We start from the raw sequence: 21,198 nt of genomic DNA, 5'->3' as shown, positions 1-21,198 counted from the left end.
TCGATTATAACAAGCTAACGGGTAACCTCGAAAAACCACTGTCCACCTGCACAGATAATGTCTGTCTTTGAATGGTATGGGCTCCTGCAGATCCTGGTGTCGTCCATGGGGGTATAGTTAGAGATCCATAGGGCAGATGCAAAGAGATAGCCTCCAAACAGCAGTTATTTTTCAGGCAAGAGCCCCTTCCAAGCGTCCGGTGTGGAAGGTTTGTCTCCAAATAATATCCTGTGTGGCCATTGTTCACAAAGTGATAAACAGTAGCTCCTTTCCAACAATAACAATTAAAATGCACCGATCGTAGTTTCAATACAGTTGAGACAACGAGCGCAGTGTTGTGATGTCACAGACAGCGTGTGGAGGGGGCGTGTCGGAAAGGGTCAGAGGTTCTTAAAGAGACAGGGGCCTATTTCAAGTCATTTGCTACCGCCATTTTGAAAGAGCAATTTTATACAAGGCAGTTATTCTAATTTACTGCATTTACAGACCAACAGAAGGTTTCGTCATCATTGTAGTGTGCTATAGCCTGGTGCTATGTGGCTGAAAAAAGCATAATACCCCCTCTTTAAGTTCTATTAAATTGCCTGTGCAAACTTCCCAATGAATCCACTGACCTTTCCACTGTCTGGATTCACCCTAAGGCCTTGGCCTGACCCCTGTGTTTGTGTGATGAAGAGAGAGAGAGGTTAGTACAGGGTCAACCCTGGCACCTCAGCCCATTGCTCAACAGAGCACCACACACTGCAGCAAAATATGCAGTAAACTTCAGACCCCTTCTCTTGGAGTTTAGACAACAGCTGAGCTTCTTTACATGCTGATGTTGTATTTGTTGCATTATTCATGTATGACAGGATTGATAAGTCATTTGCTTTAATGGGAGCAGTATTAATCTGTGTGGATGTACAGACAGGAGGCAGGAAGGAGGCGGCGCCTGATGAATGAGCATGAGAGTCACAGAGGAAGCATTAGTCACTGGTCTGAGGCTGTCGTCACCCGGGGACAGTAACAGACAGGCTCAGATTTATCCCTCTGCTGCTGTGTCTGTGTGCATACAGTATGTGCTTCACCTTGCCTCTCAGTGGCCACAGGCAAGCCAGCAGCTTTGATAGTTTTCATTCCCCTATATCCTCGGGCTGCCGCAACAGCTGTAAAACTTTACTTTACTGGCGCTGTGAAACCTCTCACTATTGATCTTTGTTGTCACAGACCCAGCATTATTGCTGGGTTTCAGTTAAATACTGCCGCTAAAGGCCTCCTTTCTGCTGAGCTGCCATTTTAGATCATTGTGCTTTTGTCTTGCTGTGATGAATATTAGATTTTATTTATTTATCAGAGAAAAGAGAATCAGCTTTTTTACTCATTGTCTCCCAATCACAATGCCTCTGTTTCTTTTCTAGATCAAGTCCGTAACAGTTATTTTATCGGTTTGGATGGCTCGCTGCGCCTTGTGCTGGCCAATGGGATGGAGGTGTCGCTGCACACAGAGCCTCACCTTTTAGCTGGCACTGTCAACCCCACTGTCAGCAAAAGGAACGTGACCCTGGCCATTGACAACGGGCTCAACCTGGTGGAATGGAGGCAAAGGAAGGAGCAGGCGCGGGGCCAGGTCACTGTGTACGGGCGCAGACTAAGGGTAAGCTTTTACTGTCCTACCAGCATATCATTGCTTTATGTACAAAACAGGTAATACAATCTTAAATATCTCACTTGATTGCAATACTAACCATGTACATATAGAGCAATGTGGTCACTTTTCAACTTCCCAGACTCCTTTTCATGTGACAAATGCCATTAAGGGATTTATTAAGCAAAGCACAACTTTGGTTATGTTGTCTCACTGGGAGGTGACAGGCCTAATGAGGAGGTGCCACTTTTTTTTTGTCAGTGGTTGTACATCTAATGGCCCTATCACACTCCGAAGTGCGAGCCTCTAATGTATGTTACAGACATTGGCCCCAGGGGTGACATAGGAAATGGGAGCAGCCTAATGGCAAGAACAGAAGGGATGAACAGAGCGGGAATCATTGAGCGACCTTGAGTGGCATGTCAAGTGATATTATGTGGGTGGCTGGGCGAGAGTGTGGCGGCGGGGGGTGGTGCTGTTGGATAAAGAGCCGAATAGAGGGATGCACACACAAAAAAAAACAGGCAAAAGTGGCAATGCCGCCCTGACTTCACAGATCTGCCTTGTATAAACAGTGAGCAGAGATGACGGCGGGAAGCTGAAATGGTGCCTTTTGTCTGCATTTGCAACACAGTGACTGCTCATGCAAAGCTTTATTACGCTGGCTATGTGTGGTAAACAGGTCCTCAGTTCACCCCAACACAGCAACACGGGACACTTGGGTTCCCCCCTCGCAACAGCTCACAGATTTCATTATATGGGTTGAACTGTATAAGAAATCAACAAATGATCATACGCCAGTTCCCTCTGTGCTAGTCCCAAGCTTGAATAAATAGAAAACAAGTTATTTAGTTCTAGGGGCTCCGAGATTGACAAGTGAAGAGAAAAGATGTTGCACTGTGTTGTTTGGTACCTTAATAGGGACCTTTAATTTTCTATTATCATTTCAGTCAGAAGAAACTGTGGTGGCAATGTTGCATAATCCATTCCGATCAAAGAATAAGAACACTGTGACCTGCTTAACAAAACAACTTTGATTTGCAGATGCTGAAAATTTGAAGACCAAAAAGAACATTGTTGAATTTGTTTTAAATAAAGATAAAAGAGATGTCATTTGTACGTACAATGACAGATTGCTGTTGTGTCTTCACACAAACATTAATATTGATGGGTTTTATTTTGAGCGGGTAAAATGTCGGTCCACTAACTATGCCATATTTTTCATATTTTGATCACCGTGTTATTTTTGTCCAAGGGATATGTCCAATCTAAAAGTAATTCCTCCTGAGTGGGTTTCCATTCTCTTGGGATCTTTGGATCTTGGCTGTAAGAGTTTTTTACACCCTGTCAAATCTTTGGCGAACCACATCCTGAAGCCTCCTCTGTCTTTTACTTTTTACTTCTCTTCTAAAGGCAATCTCAATATAAGTGCCCAGTGTTTAAGGCTTCGGAAAAGACAAGTGCTGTAACAGGCTGTAATAGTTTTTCACTGAGATGGAAATGTTTAGGTCATTTTTTTTTTTTTTGTACAAAAATATATTTTGGTGATCGCTGCTAAATTGGAAAATAAAAATATTTATGTATGATTTGATCACGGCTTTTTAGTGAGTAATTGCCATTTTCCAATTTATGCTGGGTGGCAGTAATTACTTTGTTACCTTGTTTTCAAGTTTTTATGTAAGACAAGTTATCTTCCATAGAAACCAGAACAGAAAAGCAACATCTACCATACTGTTAAAGGTGATCTGCCACCTACAGTACTAACATCTAATATTGCTCATGAGTAAACACAATTGTTTAAAATGTTGATGAAAAGTAATTACAAGGATGCAAGAACCCTTTTTGCCAACATGTCTCAAACTACCCACATCTTTGAGAATTCCGTGTGGTTTCCAAAAAACAGTGTTTTGATTGTTGCTTCATGATTTTGGCTTGAGCACAGAGCTTCCTCAAACACAGAACGTGAAAGCAGCTTTGTCTCTGCTCTGACCTGGACATGGCCTGAAGGATTACTCTCCTCTGAGCCGTGATCACAGAGAAACCCAAGGGTCACTCTGTGCTGCACTGTGCATTGAAGACAAAAAAAAGTGTCATTTCAACAATGTGCAATGGACGATTGATTTTTATTCTTCCCATTATTTTGTTCCACTTATTAAATAGGCTTTTAAAAGAGAAGAATCTCCACATTTTTTCTCAGCAAGCGACGTGTCTAATTTTATTTGGATGATTTGGATTTTGTTTTAATAACACCTCTAATGAAATTAATAATTCTATTTATTGAGTGAAATGTTCCGCAGCATGCTTTTAAAACGGTGACTACTGACTTGCTTTTATATCTCCAATAGTTTGTAATAATATCCTATTTTCTCATTTAGGTTCACAACAGGAATCTGCTCTCCCTGGACTTTGACCGTATCACTCGCACAGAGAAGGTGTATGATGACCACAGGAAATTCACGCTGCGTATTCACTATGACCATGCGGGCCGCCCCACTCTCTGGGCCCCGAGCAGTCGCCTGAATGGGGTTAATGTCACCTACTCTCCCGGGGGCCACGTGGCTGGTATTCAGAGGGGCACCATGTCTGTGCGAATGGAGTACGATCAGAATGGCAGAATCACCTCTCAGATCTTTGCGGATGGAAAATCATGGACCTACACCTACCTAGAGAAGGTATAATCTGCTCTTCCTTTGTCTGTTTGTTTTTTTAATAAAACACTTGAGTTGACAAACTGCCCAGGGGCCACATTTGGAAAATTAAGCCAGACCTATACAGTAGCGTAATTCAATGGATACCACTGCACAGACACCTAACTTGCATTGGCTTTAGGGGTGACAAATACTGCTGTTCTCTCAGAATTTGAGTGTTTGATGTGTGATTGCAGGCAGAAATTAAATGTTAACTCCTGCATTGATGAGCGGTGTTTGCACTTTATCAGTAATAGCAGTGATATCAACAGAAATGTAATTAAGACCTGTCTCGTTCACCCGAGACACGATAGTGTGGTACGAATATGACAACAAAGTTCATCCAGAAATAACTTGCATGTCAAGAACAGAGTGAAATGTCACTTTCTTCTCACTAATTGAAGCCTGGGTTGTTGGTGGAAAGGTAAAGAGCTTCTACAGCTAAGACGGTGGAAACCAAAGCGGTTCACCTTGTTAATAGTTTTCTCAGTGACTGTAAATGCTAGGTTTTGGCAGCATGTTATGACAGCTTTAAAGTAGTACAAAGGCTTGCTTTATCAGTCCAAAACGGAAAGAGATGGAAATCTTTCTGTGAAAGAAAAAAAGCTTGTTCAGACTGGTTGGATCAAAAGGCGCTTAGATTAAAAAACAAAAAGCAAGCGAGCATATCATGCACCATCTCTAAAAGGAAAAACAAAATCAAATATCACTTTTAAGATTAAAATAGATTTGTTCAGACTCAGGTTTAATGTGTTATTGCTTTTGACATTTTGTTTGTCCTTTGTGATAAGACATTTTGCCACTCAAACCTCCCATAACCTCATTATAATAATGGCGTTCCTGTTTTTGTCCACAGTCTATGGTGCTGCTTCTCTACAGCCAGAGGCAATACATCTTTGAGTTTGACAAAAACAACAGATTGTCTTCAGTGACGATGCCTAACGTGGCTCGCCAGACCTTAGAGACAACCCACTCCATTGGATACTACAGGAACACGTACCACCCTCCTGAAGGAAACGCCTCCGTGCTTCAAGACTACAGTGAGGACGGACAGCTGCTGCAGACCACCTATCTAGGCACTGGCCGGAGGATCATCTACAAATATGGCAAACTTGCTAAACTGCTAGAAATACTCTACGATACCACCCGAATTGGCTTCTCATATGACGAAGTGGCAGGCATGCTAAAGACTGTGAACTTGCAGAGTGAAGGCTTCACTTGCACGATACGCTACAGGCAAATCGGCCCACTCATCGACAGACAAATCTTCCGGTTCAGTGAGGAGGGCATGGTCAACGCGAGATTTGATTACGTCTATGACAACAGCTTCAGAGTGACTAGCATGCAGGCTGTAATTAACGAAACACCCCTGCCAATTGACTTGTACCGGTACGACGACGTGTCCGGCAAGACGGAGCAGTTTGGCAAATTCGGCGTCATTTATTACGACATCAACCAAATTATCACCACAGCTGTAATGACGCACACTAAACACTTCGATGCGTATGGGCGAGTGAAGGAGGTCCAGTATGAGATTTTCAGGTCACTAATGTACTGGATGATGGTGCAGTATGACAACATGGGCCGCGTGGTCGCCAAAGAGCTCAAAGTGGGTCCCTACGCTAACACCACTCGGTACACATATGAGTATGACGCGGACGGACAATTGCAAGTGGTGTCCATCAATGATAAGCCTTTGTGGAGGTACAGCTATGACCTCAATGGAAACCTGCATCTTCTCAGCCCGGGCAACAGCGCCAGGCTAACGCCGCTACGCTACGACGTCCGAGACCGTATTACTAGACTTGGAGATGTCCAGTACAGGATGGATGAGGATGGGTTTCTCAAACAGAGAGGCAATGACTACTTTGAGTATAGTTCCGCTGGTCTGCTGGTTAAGGCGTACAACAAAGTGAATGGGTGGAGCATCAAATACCGCTATGATGGATTAGGGAGGAGGGTGTCTAGCAGGAGCGCAACAGGACATCACCTACAGTTTTTCTATGCAGATCTGTCTAGCCCTACACGTGTCACGCACATGTACAACCACTCGAGCTCGGAGATTACATCCCTGTACTATGACTTACAAGGACACCTGTTTGCCATGGAGCTGAGCAGTGGTGACGAGTTTTACGTGGCCTGTGATAATATTGGCACTCCACTGGCAATCTTTAGTGGCTCAGGGATCATGATCAAACAGATTCTGCACACGGCATTTGGAGAGGTCTATCTGGACACAAACCCCAGCCTCCAGCTCATCGTTGGGTACCAGGGGGGTTTGTATGAGCCCCTGAGCAGACTGGTGCACATGGGACGCAGAGACTATGACGTCCTCACTGGACGCTGGACCACACCTGGTCATGACATCTGGAAACGCCTCAACAGCGACCACATTGTGCCATTCAATCTGTATATGTTCAAGAATAACAACCCGCTGAGCAACAATGAGGAGATCAAGTGTTACATGACAGGTATGTGGATACCTAAGTGATTTTTCTGACTGTTTATTATAACCTGCCCCAGCTGTTTACATTTACACATTTACTACAGACAACAGTAGGAATATATATTTTATTTTTCAATGCGCATCAGTGAATTTATGCCAGAATCTTATGAAGGCTAAAATTGTGAACTGCAGTTTGTCTGCAGACAGATGGGAATACATTGGCGTGGGTAACAACAGAGCCTTAATTGAAGAATAGATGCTGCCAAAAACTGAAAAGGTTTAAGAGCTTTCTCATTGGGACGTCGGGGTAGCTCTGTTGTGGTGCTTCTGAAGACTATGGCTTCATAGGTGCTTCAAGGGAACAATTCTGTAGAGCAAAACAACCTTTGTTGTTAAACATCCAGGTCTCTTCTCTGGAAATATTGTATCATTCTGTGAAGCTTTGTGGTAGGCAGGAGGTAAATGGCAATGAAAGCGCCCCAGTGGAGAAGGAGAACACAATAGATCCATAGAAGGCTGAGCCAGGTCTGCCTGTATCAGGCTCTGAGTCTGGCAGCACAACAGCCTCTGTCAAAGACACTGCAGCTAGATCTCCTTTATAAATGTGCGATTTGTTATGCACCACATTTTTACTGCAGATTGTATTGTTGCTGTATCTTCTGCATGTACTTACACATGTAGGACATAAAGCTTTCTGTCTCAAGTTTCATTTGGGATAAACGTCGAGTTTATACTTTTATTGCTCCAAAGCCATTTTGTTGCTGCCAGTCTGCTGTTTTGCCTCGGAGTCCACCATTTGGTGCTGACTGGAATTTCAATGCAAAATGGCTTGTTAATAGTAATACTGTCTGTTCAAAATTTTAGTGATGGTGGCATCGTTTTCATTCCTTTATTGGTATGAAAGCGTCATCACTCAAATGTCTAAAGGACCCACGTTGGCGGTGCAGGCGGCTTCTGTGAGCTTTGTATTTGCCTGGCTCCACGTTTCTAGTCTTTTCAGCATTAATGGACTACTGCAGGTGGTGTTGATTCAGTTTTAGGCAGCTGCTGTTGGATCAATAATATCAGGAAGACATGGAATCACATAAGCATGTATTTTTTTCCTGTCTTTATGATAACTGGTCTTGTCGAGGTGCCCAGCGCTGACATGAAATTACACATTTTAATTACAAGCACAGTGGACTCCCTGAGATATCACTGGGCTGCATGGGCCCCAGCTGTGTGTCTCTAATGTGGCACCTGCAGCAGTGGACATGAATCACTGCCACCATTTCAAGTGTTTATTACCGCCCGTCCTCTTTCCCAAACAAATAAAGTGCTCAAACTAAGTGAGGAGTGCTTCGAGGAGACAACCACTCGACTCCACAATGTCAAACAGTTTAAGCCAAATAAATTGATTTTTCAAAAATGTCAGCAGTGGCTACAGATGACGTTGTCTAGTGATCCAAATGATTTATATCCATGTCTATTGTGTTTCCTCCACAGATGTGAACAGCTGGTTGGTGACATTTGGCTTCCAGCTGTACAATGTGATCCCTGGTTACCGAAAGCCAAACACAGAGGCTATGGAGCCCTCCTATGAGCTGGTGCGCACCCAGATCAAGACACAGGAGTGGGACAGCACCAAGGTAATGCACTCTCCAAATGTTCTCTCATACCAACACAAAAATACTAATCTCTCTGCATCATTAGCAAATAGATAATGAGTGTGTCCGCAGTCCCAGGGAAAGTGGCCGCAATCAGGCTTGAGCTCAGCCCAGTGAGCCAGGGCCCCGCTCCAGTCCACTTCTTGGGGAATGGGGTCAGGCTAAACAGCCCTTGTAATTGCTGTGCCATTAGGGAAATTCTCTCCATTCCCTCCACCACTGACCATTGATTTCATCTCAGGTTTACGCTGTTAGTCAAGGCCTGAGAAGTATCAGACATGACTCTGGTTTGTGCATTTATCAAGCCCTTTTAAGTTGTCTCCAGCACACCTAAATTATTGACAAGGCAGTTTTAGTCCCAGCTTTGGTTACAGAGACCCTAGTGATTGCCACCCAGGAAGAGGCCAGACCGATGTCAAGTGACACTCTGGCTGCTGCCCCAGCGCCGTTAAAATGTGTGCTTATCTGTCTGAGCGGTGAGCTGCTAGGATTATATAATGCAGTGTTATGTAAATCAGTGACCTGTGGCACCAGCAAACACAGGAGAGGAGTCATATTTACTGTCAGTGCTGCAGATTTTGCATGCTGGATTCTACCTGCAGTATCTGAGCATTGAGATAGATGTAAGCGTACATAAGCCATTCTGTGTTCAGCATTGAGGCAGAGAATAACATGCACTGTGTAGAATAATGTGCATTCTTTGTAGGTTTGTTCAAATACAAAAAATCCAAATTGTGTTTCATTGTAAGTCAAAATAGAAATTCCTTAAAGCAGTACTAAGTAACTCATGCCCACTCAAAAGCCCCACTGCAGGTGTCGTAGCAAAAGACAAAGGGAGAGAAGTATATTGTACCTCCAATTACACAATGTAGATTATTTTTTTCACTCAAACTTGGCTGTAAATACTGCTAGCCCGCAGTTAGCTTTGCCCATTAGCCTGTTAGCTTCTTCTTCGTGAGTCCATTAGTGTGTATTGGGGCCTCCAACCCGGACGCAGTGAAGTTGCAATTGTAGTTTTCTGGCCAGAGACACCAGGGGGAGATGAAAGACCCCCCAATCATACCATTAACACTTGTATTAAGGAGGAACTACAAAAAGGATTTATTAAGATAAACAAGTAACTTAGTAGTGCTTTAAATGACACACTGCCATGTATCATTTAAGTAATTATTTATTTTGACAGTGTAATGCTTGCATAGATTGCAAGATTGACATCAACATATTACAGATCGCAGCAACACAAAATAAAACTAGAAATGAAAACAATGAAAACAAAAAATGTTTCTTTCTACCCCTCATTTGTATTTATTTGAAGCAGGAGTTTAAAAATATCTCTTGATCCAGTGTTTGAGACCTCAGCTATCCACTCGCTCGCTGCACTTGTATGTATGGGAGATGCAGTTGAACACACTGAAGGTAGTAATCTACATCTACAAAGGGGCTGCCTCACTGGGGCTATCTAATTGAATCCAACACAGTCCGCCTATTTCCATTTCAAATATACGAAAGCAGATATGATGGAATAGCGCCCTAGATAAGAAAGAATAAACGCAACACTTATTTCTGAGGTACAGTTGCAATTTCAACCAAAGTAGTAGTTTACCTTGGATCTCGCAAATGAACCAATCTTTCAAACAGCGGAAAAAATGTGATCAGCATCAGCAAGCAAGTGAACCTCTTTGCCAAAACGATTCAGCTGTATTTTCCATGTGGATAACAGCGCCGCTTTAAGTAAGATAACAGGAAACAAAACAAAAAATGACTGCTTCAGATTTATATGTGAGGCTGTCTTGAGTTTCTCAGTGTGCAACCTCAAACCTGAAATCAGCTCGTTGGAAATAAATGAGGATAATAACATCACAACAATCAGGCGGTTATTCAAAAAATTCTCTCATTATTGTTAGACAGTGTGTAAATGAGGCTTTAAATAGCAAAGATAACCTAGATTTAAGAGGTTTTGCTGGTATGTGTGAATCTTTTGGGAGTCGTCTTTCTTTCTTCCTACCTTTAGAAGTGATCACCGGGGAAGATGAAGATAATTGCACTTTATTTACTTGCACACGTGATATTTTTGTCTGGAAAGCTGCGTGATTGCGGCCCGTGAGATGAGCTGTCATATAAACTGGACTAAACTCTCATGAACTGAATCTAATTTGTTGTGGAGACATAGATCGCTGTGCCATGTCATCCATATCCTCTACACTTTTTAGAACAAAGTGTACTAGGTGTGACTGTCTCTCTCTGCCTTTTCATTGAAAGCCTTATTTCGTCATGCTGCTACTCCCCTCACTGATTGAAAAGCGGCGTGCGGCGGCAGACAGATGAGCCGCGCGTTGCTTCAGCCTTGATCTCTCATTCAGGACGGTGCAGGGTGCTCCTTGTGTCTGTGCAGCAAGAGCTGTTCCTCTCTGGGCGTGTCCCGGGAGGCCTTTTTGAAGAGAGGGACAACAGCGAAGCTTTTCCTTAGATGTGCACAAGATTTGGAAAAACGGGACATATTATATCACTGTTGAGTAATATTTTAGATTTGGATGGATCTATATTTAATGACTAGCAAAGCAAAACAAAGCATTATATTATATTTTATTCCTTGCCGGTGCAAGGAATAAAATGGAGAATGTTTTTGTGCTATATTGGAGGGGAGCTGTAAAATTAATGTAAATATTTTTTGTAATAATTTGCAGTGTATAGAGCTCATTATCTGACTCTAAAAGGGATATTTCAGGATTTTTACATAGGGCCTCATTTCCTAGTTATCCAGAGTGTTGTTGATTTCGTGAGATATATATATATTTTTAATTCATGTGTGTGAGAGTTGTGAAGAGTTTAGTGGTGCTAAGCTAGTGCTAGGCTAGCATATGTCCATGGTAGCTAGTAGCCTGCATTAAAAACCTCTTCAAAATCATCGGGTAGTCCTCCAAACATGGCCATATAGATCTGATTTGTAGAAAGCTCCTTTGTGAATTCCACGTGTAGTAATGCCGGCCGCAGGTAAACAAACTACTGTAGATCTGGTAACCTGGCAGATCACTCCGCCAGGAAGCTGATGCTGCTCAAAATATAAGTTCTTTTAAATGCAAAATGGTTATATTTAAAAAAAAATATTCAGTCAACACAAACATTTATATCGGCAGACTGGTGCTATAAGTGATTTGTCTCAGGTGCACTGTGCTTGGGTCAGACTGTTTTTAATTCAGGCTACTAGTTACCATAGACATGCACTAGCCTATCCCTAGTCTAGCACAATTAAACTCTTCAAATATAAGGACTGCATGAATTTAAAAACAAAACTCCAGAATCAACAACACTCATGGATAACTAGGAAATGAGGCCCTATGTCAAAAATCCTGAAATATCCCTTTCAAAGGACAAAATATATGTTGTTTTGTATTGGCCATAATGCATACGCATATGCTGTATTTGCCCATATTTCGTGGATGTATTGTGTAGCCTATGGCTCTAGGGACAGCTGACCTGTTCACCATATTTACCCTGTAAACCAACATGGCGCAGTGTGAAGTGTCGCTGAGGGCCAATTGGTCCCGAGAGGAGCACCCGTCCAGCTGCCCCCCCTCCCCCCCACTTCCTCATACAAACACACACAACACACACACACACCCTCAAATGAATGGTCACTGCGTGCCTGCAGCCATCTCCTGACCAAGCGCGCACAGACCGATTTAGAAGCTGTCAGAATGGTTTTGTATATGAGTGGCTGATAGAAATCCTGGGGACGCGTGCAGCCTCTTATGACGGCGGTGGCAGGAAGGCACAGACTGAGAGCCTTTTTTTTGTTGCGGCTTAGATGTGTTCTGGCGCACCGCATTTCTGGCCACTTTCCACTTCATATCACTCCCTTCATTTGAATTTCTCTCTTCCTTTCTCGAGAGTATCAGCCGTCAAAAAGCATTAAGACAAAGTATTAATTTTGTCTGAAGGGTCGCTGTATCTATACGGGGCTTTGATCCTAAAGGGAGGGAAAATATGCCCCGGTTTGAGCAACTCTTGCCTCGTATTTGGTGCGGCATGGCTGTCACAAAACAGCTATTTCACCCTTTTTGAAAATATCATGCCTGTCACAAATGATCAGAGAGATGCGCATTAGGCGACAAACACCACCTCGGCCTACCTTAAGAACGTGAGATCCATTTTCAACTTCAAAGCTACACATAGTTTGTCTTTGTTGATAGAAACTGGGAGTGAATTAACCCTTAAACTCAATACATCTGATGAATTGACATTATGTTCTATGTTCTTCAAGTCATGCAGTAATTTGTTTTGTCTGATAAAAGGATTATGTTGTGTTATATAATACACTTCAACACAAAAAATTGGTATGGATAGGCAATACTCCACAAGCCCTGAGCTTTTTTATGTTATGTAATTGTATAGTAGTAAAATGTGCAATCTACTGTTTATAATATCCTGCTGTTTTTGTGGCTGAGACTCATACACTGACCTGTTTTGCAGTCGTTGCTGGGAGTCCAGTGTGAAGTGCAGCGACAGCTCAAGGCCTTTGTGAAGCTGGAGCGCTTTGGACAGATCTACAGCGCCAAAAGTGCTGGATGTCCCCAGACTGAGGACAAGATCCTGTTTGCCTCTGGGGGCTCTATCTTTGGGAAAGGGGTGAAGTTTGCCATTCGAGAGGGTCGCATTACCACAGACATTATCAGCCTGGCCAATGAGGATGGGCGACGCATGGCTGCCGTTCTGAATGATGCCTTCTACTTGGAGCACCTGCACTTCACCATCACTGGAGTGGACACCCACTACTTTGTGAAGCTGGGCTCTGTGGAGGGAGACCTGGCCCTCATTGGGATGACCGTAGGCCGGCGCACCCTGGAGAATGGGGTCAACGTGACCGTGACCCAGGTCAATACTGTGCTGAATGGCAGGACTAGGCGCATCACAGACATTCAGCTGCAATATGGTGCTCTGTGCCTGAACACGCGCTATGGCAGCAGCGTGGACGAGGAGAAGGCGCGTGTGCTGGAGCTCTCTCGACAAAGGGCTGTGGCTCAAGCCTGGGCTCGCGAGAGACAGAGACTGCGGGATGGGGAGGAGGGCTCGCGCACCTGGACTGAAGGGGAAAAGCAGCAGCTGCTGGGCTCAGGGCGAGTGCAGGGCTATGACGGATACTATGTGGTGTCAGTGGACCAGTACCCTGAGCTGGCAGACAGCGTCAACAACATCCACTTTATGAGACAGAGCGAGATGGGCCGCAGGTGACATGAGCCAGGCGCTCTAGGACCACTCTCTCATGTGGGACTTCTTGCCAAAGACAGTTGTGTACATGACCAGTTTTGTTTTCGTTAACTGTGCTCAACTTGTTTTGTTTTTTTTATCTTGAAAAAATGAAGAAACATGGTTGCAATCAGTTGCACTGTATTAATAGAAGAGTGCCCTTCTTTAACAGTCTTTGCCCTCCAAGTGCGGCTGCTAGAGGATGAACATTAACGTCTGTGACTTATTTTTACAATGCCATTTCCTCAACCGGTGATTCAGAGAAAACCAAGAGGAGTACTGGTAATGCATTTTGTTCACTGGCTCACTGCTGCCAGACTTACAGATTGTTATTCACAAGCTTGCTCCATTCTGCCTTTTTCAGCACCTCAGCCAAGGAGATTCCTTCTCTTTTAATCACTTCTTTTTAATACTTGAAGCCCTCATATCCCAAGTCATCCATACATGATGAGAGACATTTCTGTTGGCAGTAGGGCCCTTCATCACAACTTCAGCTGAACTTGTCAAAGCACCTTTTTCTGTGATGTTTTTTTCTTTTTGTATTTTGTTTTTTGTTTATTTGAATAGGCTGATACTCATCTGTGGTCTTATTTCAGGAGGCAACCTTGGGCGTGCATGCCTTCTTTCTGGACAGCTAAATTAACAAAAGCGCTAAAGAGCCACAGAGATGTGCTGCCAATTGGTTCTTGTGTGCATTTTATATATTGTGACTGAAAAATCATCAAAAACATAAATGATTTTCTGCTTCTTTCTCGAGTCAGACACTTAAATTTCTGAAACATTGAGCCACTGTGTACTGTGGGGTTTTGTCTGTATTAACGAAAAGGTATTTTACTGGACCAGTTTGGATTTTAGTTGGTTTTATAAATAGCTATTATTATGACTGAACAGTATAACAAATGTGAACTTAAAAATGTGAATTATCGTCCCTTTTCTTGCTGTTGTACTTGAACAAATCATAAGGTCGTTTGAACAAATGGAGTAAACTATCACCGTTGGTTTGGTTCAGCTAATTAGTTTTTTTCATCAGACCTGTAACATGTACTGACCTCACTTTAAAAGAAAGAGGTTTGTTTTCCACTGAGCTTTCATCAGTATTTGTAACCATTAAACAATTAAAGTGATATGAATATTTATAACAGTGAAATTGGAAGGATAACTATTCTTATCAGTGATGCACTCCACATTAGCGGACAGAGAGACTTTGGTTTTATACTGTAGCCCAGATGGAGGCTACAAATTGCCTTTGCCCTCAGGGCCACCAGCAGGGCAACTTTCAAAGTGCTTTCATTCTCCACCATTGGGTTTGTTGACTCCCACAGCTAGACTTGCAGAGGAGTGTCAGTTGCAAACTAAAGCCACTAGGACGCGCTTTACTGTGTTCTTTTGTGGACACTAAAGAGGACAGAGGACATCTCATTTAACTAGAGAAGTTAGCACTGTTTTGGAGACGCATCTTTTGAGTTGACTTGTACTTTTATAAACTATGCCAAGCCGCTGCACAGTGACTCCTGTTGTCATGTTCCCATAAAGCTCTTGGACTTGTTTGTGAGTGTCGGTGTTGAGAGCATGACTGGCTGTCACAATCAGTATAAATGTTAATGCAACATACTCACTGATTTTAAATTATTATTATTTTCTGCTGTTGTTTGAGTGCTCATTTTTCCCAAAACAAAATGTATGTTCTACATATGAATGAAGGATATTTGCATTGTGGAATATTGCACTGAAACTGTTGTGTGATAAGACTGTATGTTTTTGTTTTGTTTTTTACTTTTGGACTTGTTTTAAGTTTCGGTTTGTTCTAAACACTGTGTTTTTAGCGCTTCTCTTTGGCTGTGTAAATATGAAAACATCAAGTATGCTGTAAATAAAATGCAAATGTAGATAACTCTTAGAGCTACATTGGTGACCCTGTGTAGTCTGAAGGTAGAAAAAAATAAAGGGACTATTTTGTGTTTACCTGTGGTTTTTTCATAAATAATTCATCATGTAGCATATTCCATATTGCTTGAAATAGGCAGGAGATGGAATTTATTGAATACAAATGCGGGACTTTTCTTGTCAAATTGTTGTCAAGGACATAAATCTTTTGGGGATGAGGTTTTTTTTCTGCAAATATGAACTTTTGAAAACAAGTTGCAGATCTTTTTTTTTTTTTTTTTACTTCTTTTGGAAACTGAACATACCACAGATTCCTTTGGGCATCTGATTATAACTGCACTAATCCACATTAATGGCAAAGTAGTTGTTATTTAAGTTATTATGTTAAAATAAAAGTACAGTACAGTAGGTCTATACCCGACACTTTGCAAAGCATGACTCTGAATGAACTTGTCAGAGTTTTGACCAAACCTTTGATGTCCCAGAGGCGCCAGGAGACTGTGTTTTGGGCCTGATAAGTGAGTGGGAACAAGTAGAGATGTGTGGGGCTAATCCTGTTAGCATTTAGCCAACTGGAGACTTGTTGTGAGCCCAGTGCCAAAGCGACAAGGGATACTCAGTACACCTGCAGCACTATAATCATCTCACAATACACTGGAAAACTCAACAAGTTCATTCAGCTCATAATAATCCACATTACTTGAGTCCTTTAATATTTACATGTACTTTTCTCTTTTCAGTGGTGGTTGCTTGTTTGGCGCCCTGGGAAAACAATCTGTCCCGTGCCCCTTGGTCATTTGTGGTTCGGTAAATAGAATCATTTTCTGTTACATTTGGTGTTATTTAGGCCTATTCCAGATGTGTTGGATTCCAAGTGATTTAACACAATTCAACATAACGGAATACAGAATGTTTTGTGCGATCCGCTTTAAAGTTTGAGAGTGTACAGTGGTAGTTTAGCCTATATCTGAGTACCATCAATTTTCATTAAAAAAAACATTGGGTTTAGGCAACATGTTACAGAATGAAATGTTCCTTTCCATATTCACCCTCAGGTTTGCTTTAAGTAGGCAGCCGACAGAGAAATGTTGCTAAGTAAATGTCAAGTCTGCGTATGTGACATGTGAGAGCTGAAACTGTCTTTCTCCATAAAGATAAAGTCTACTTCTGCGGGAACAGAGCGTCCATACACAGACAAGAGGAGGTCTACCGCGCTGAGCGTCACAGTGTCCTTCACTGGAGCACTATATAATGTGGCATCATAATAACAATGGGCTCATCACCTCAGAGGACGGAGAACGCCTCGATGTGATGGTAAAGTAATAACCAAAGCCATGACGTAATCCATTTGGTGGTATAGTGTGGGCCGGTTCCATTACACTGATGTACCTGCTGAGTGAATGTGTTGGTACAAATGGAGGAACAGTATTTATTTCAATATTGCACCTCATGTAAATTATATTGTAGCTTATAATGTAACAAAACAATGCCCATTTATTGTTTTGTCTTGATCAGTGATGAAATGTAAATAAGTTAGTATAAGTGAGTATCAGAAATATTTCAATAGCTCACTTATGAAAACAAGTTGAGAAAGACCCTTGTAAATGTCTCTATAATGCAAGTCACAGACCTGTGATTAAACCGAGTTTTTTTTTTTTATGACTTATGTACGCTGTCCAACACATTTTTAGCAAGAAGTGCCATTAGCAAATTGTGAAGGGAAATGATGCATTTATTTACAACCTGTGATAGAGAAAAAGGTCAGTAACCCTCATTGCTATGACACTAAAATGTTAATCAGTCAATTGTATATCTCTATTTTTACATTTCTTTGTAGAAATAATACAAGACAGTTGGAAAGAGGCTCTTTGTTTCATTTTGGAGCAAAACCGGTTGTGAAACAAAAATATTTTGACTAGAAAGCATGCCTGGACTGATTTATTTCCTATTACATTTTGCTTTGAGCCGCACACACAGCCTTCACACTCCATCTGTTCGCCTCACCAATAATTCCAGCTCTAACTGTTGGGTAAACACAGCCAAAGGTATTTCCTGCTCAAAATCAGCCAGGGCCGCTTCCTCCTGGAGTCCAGTCTCCTGTTCCTTCAACCAATCCTGACCACAATCCAGGAATAACCCATAAAGTGAACCACCTGGTGAGTGTAGCCTCTGTATTTGCTGACATGTAACTGCGAGCATGTTCTGTGCCTGTTCTGAAGTCCATATAAACACAGGGTTGTTTTGGTAGTATAGGCGACGCAGTAACCAGTGAGTGACTTCAAACATCTGGAGAGAGGCCTGATTAACACCACGCGCCTGAACGCCTCACATTTTGCCATCAATCATTCAGAGCTACATCCCTGTTTCCAGCTCACAAGCAAATCTGGACCAAACCCTGAGTAAAAGCTAATGGAGCACATGAAGGTAAAGCAATTCACCCTAGAACGGTAAATAAGAGTTTGTTGTGATAGAAAGATGGAAAGAGTTTTACTTTCTGTTTTCTTTTTAATTCAGAAGTGAACTTTTACCCTTCGCTGGCATTGTGATCGCAAACCTTTTGACTCACTAAACACTTTGAAACTCTGTTTAACTGTTAATTCTCATTCACCTATTCATCTATTTCCTCTGTATTCCCTATAGATGTCTGGAAATGTACTAAATTGAAATTAGGTGATTTCGTAAACGTATGAAAGAACTCCCTAACAATCACATATGAATAGAAATGAATGATTAGATCTAGCAATAATTGGTCTGCGGTAAGAAAACAAAAACATGCTCTCAGTTACATTTAAATAACATATGAAGTAACTATGTTTTACTTGAGTAGTTTTAGCATCTCTTCTCTGTGAATTGTTGGCAATTATGATTTATTAAAATGAAGACAAACTTGGAATTTGTACTCTAGAAAAAGAATAAGCATTTTAAGGAAGAAATGGCATCAATCTACTTGAATTAAGAGATTAAATCGTAAGTTTGAGTGGGTTTGGTGTAGAGAAAACCTCTTTTTGCCAATGGAACAAGCACATTTTTTCTTAACCTCTCAACCCCCGCCTGAACCAAGCACATTTTCTCCAGTTTGGCTTTTCCCCGAATCTAAAAGGTTCTTGAAAAAAGCATCAAAATAGCAACGAAAACAAGGATTAAACTGCAACAAAAGAAGGGCCACACAAATGCGACAAAGAAGCAACAAAAACACACCGTAAAAGCAACAAGAACAATTAAAAAGTGTCAAAAAACCAAGGAAAAAAAGCGATGAAGAAAGCAACAAAAAAACATGTGACAAAAACGCAGCGACAACGCAATAAAAAGGTCACAATCAGTTTAGCTTTCAAATGAGGCGTTACTCTGGCCAATAGGCTGTAACCTCCAGTCAAGAAGCTTTTAGATTTGGGTAAAGCCGAACTGGAGAAAATGCACTCGGTTAAAGCAGGGTATATAAGAGGCTCATTCTGATTATTTTGTATCATGTGAAGTGAAAAAGAAATAGTTTTAAATGTAGAAAAAGTTTCAAGTGGGATTTCTGCTTGTTCCATTGGCATTAGATTATCTTAGATTAACCTTCATTTTTGCGATTTTAAGTCATTTATCTCATTTGAGATACTTTTCTATTTCTATTGTTTATATTTTGGAAACTACTCTTTCTTTGTTGGATTGCATTAATACCAAAACTTAAACCCAATGTGCAAAGTCAGTATACTTTTCGACTCGAGTAATGCTGTAACTTTTTATTTTGTAATTTTCAGTACCATTTTTCAATAGTCTTCCCACTAACACACAAGAACACACCTGTCTTTGTTCATGCCTCTTTCCACATTATTATACTCCATCTTAAACCGTTCTGTGTGTAGCTGCGTGGGCCTGACGTCGCCGGACACACTGGAGGCTGAGGTCGCAGCTGCTGATCTACTCCCATCACATTTCTGCTCTGACAGGTGTGAACACGAAGACCCAGAGAATTGTCACCTATACCGCCACACGCCCTCTACCACCCACCAGCCCCGCTGCCTCGCCACGTTAGGAGAATCATATTGACAGCTTATCCAATGCTTTTATTAAGATCATTACGCTCGAGGTCACGTTTCTCCATGGCACACCGTCATCGCCAATTAGTTATAGGCTGCGAGTTAACTGAAAGGTTAACAAACGCCTAATATTTTAAGACAGCTTATCATGTAGCGCTTTAGCACGGTGAGAAACGCACAGGAGGTGCTATTGATTTGTGCCTTGAAAATGAGCTCCAAGTGTTGATGGAAATATCTCTGTTAAAATACATAGTGTCAGGCTATTATAAATGCGGGAGAGTTTTAGGAGAGTTTTGTGTTGAGTCTCAAGGCAAAATGCATATTTCATAAGTTTCAAGTATTTAACAGCAGCCAGATTAAAAATGTGCAATACTGAAGAACACTGCAGGCGTCTGAGGGTCATAGGTCAAAGAAATAGAAAGTGTCAATGGTCACTTATGTCATCCCTTGATTCTCAGCATTACACGTCATGCCAAGCCTGCATCCACACACACCAGTGTACACAGACATAAGAGGCAATAACAGTATGGGCCCAAACAGCCAAACCTTTGTTGTTGTTGGGTGATTGTTCAAATACCCATCACAAGTAAATGGAAAAGCACAGTTCTTGTCGGCCTTCAATAATGTGGTGAGTAAAATCCTTGTTAAAATAGAGGCAGGGACTCTTAGTTTTGCCTGCGTTTGAATGTGGCATGTGTGTTCAGTGTTGAAAGTCAGTTTGAAGTAGCTCTGACAGGATTATTTTGGTTACAGAACCTTTGGGCCCATTGCGAATATTATTATGTAGATCAGCCTCGGGGAGTTTATTTCCACATCGCGCTTTTGGATTGTGACATGACTGGCCTCTGATTTCGTTTCGCCATACAAATACGGCTGCCGCTTTAAAGGCATTTTTAGCACAGCCCGCTGAAAGACAAGTCTACTTTTTTATAGTGTTTTTATTACGACCACAATTTCCCCTGATGTGTAAAACCGCCGCCCCTGAGAATAAAACCCACACAATGACTCGGTGTTTCTCCACATTTACCTGCCGTTGAAAACATGTTTTGACCTCATTTCATGACAATTGGTTTTAATCTCATTTTGAATGAATGACTGACACAGTTGGTTCAGGTGTAGGTAAGATCTCTATGCATTCAAAGTAAGTGTACACAGCAGGCATTAGCAACATTATTACCACCTGTCTATTGCTGACTAAATGTTATGTCTTATGATCATTTACATAAATGACTGTTTTTCTAGAGACACCTGCAGCGTACAGGCAAACAACTATGTGCCTGCAGTGTTATTCTTTGCAAAAAGGCAAATGTAATGCAGTGCTACTGTCAATGTGTTTTGCATGTGTAATTTGTAATACATTTCTGTTGGTGTTCAACTGTAAACTGAATACTATACTACATATTCAGAATACATATTTAGAATATTCATTTTTAGTTACTGTATTCTGGTAAAGTCATTCTTTCATTTGAGGGTTTTTATACAGTTACTTTCCATATATCAAAGGAATACAAGGAAGTGCTCAATCATTAAATTTCAGTTTCAGATGAAAGAGAAGGTCAAAACAGGAAAGGTTTAGCTCTACAACATTCTGGGCTGTGGGAATCCTAATTAGTGGCAAATAAGTTCATAACAGGCGGTATAGCTG

General features: G+C 41.7%; 1 protein-coding gene across 9 annotated transcripts in view; it reads left to right on the top strand.

Annotated features, from left to right (window-relative positions):
- tenm4 (teneurin transmembrane protein 4) overlaps nucleotides 1-15,597 on the top strand; it is a 123,390-nt gene extending 107,793 nt beyond the window's left edge. For all 9 annotated transcript variants that reach the window (XM_079553331.1, XM_079553330.1, XM_079553328.1 and 6 more), the window contains 5 exons: nucleotides 1,398-1,633; nucleotides 4,000-4,296; nucleotides 5,168-6,782; nucleotides 8,243-8,385; nucleotides 12,874-15,597. In XM_079553331.1, coding sequence (XP_079409457.1) covers nucleotides 1,398-1,633; nucleotides 4,000-4,296; nucleotides 5,168-6,782; nucleotides 8,243-8,385; nucleotides 12,874-13,632 — 3,050 coding nt within the window. In that variant the 3' untranslated portion in view covers nucleotides 13,633-15,597. The remainder of the gene's footprint in view (nucleotides 1-1,397; nucleotides 1,634-3,999; nucleotides 4,297-5,167; nucleotides 6,783-8,242; nucleotides 8,386-12,873) is intronic.
- Nucleotides 15,598-21,198: the final 5,601 nt, after the last annotated feature.

Source organism: Gobius niger (assembly GCF_951799975.1).
Source record: "Gobius niger genome assembly, chromosome: 1".
NCBI classification, from domain to species: domain Eukaryota; kingdom Metazoa; phylum Chordata; class Actinopteri; order Gobiiformes; family Gobiidae; genus Gobius; species Gobius niger.
Note: the sequence above shows the minus strand (reverse complement) of the source record. Positions and strands in the feature narration are given on the sequence as shown.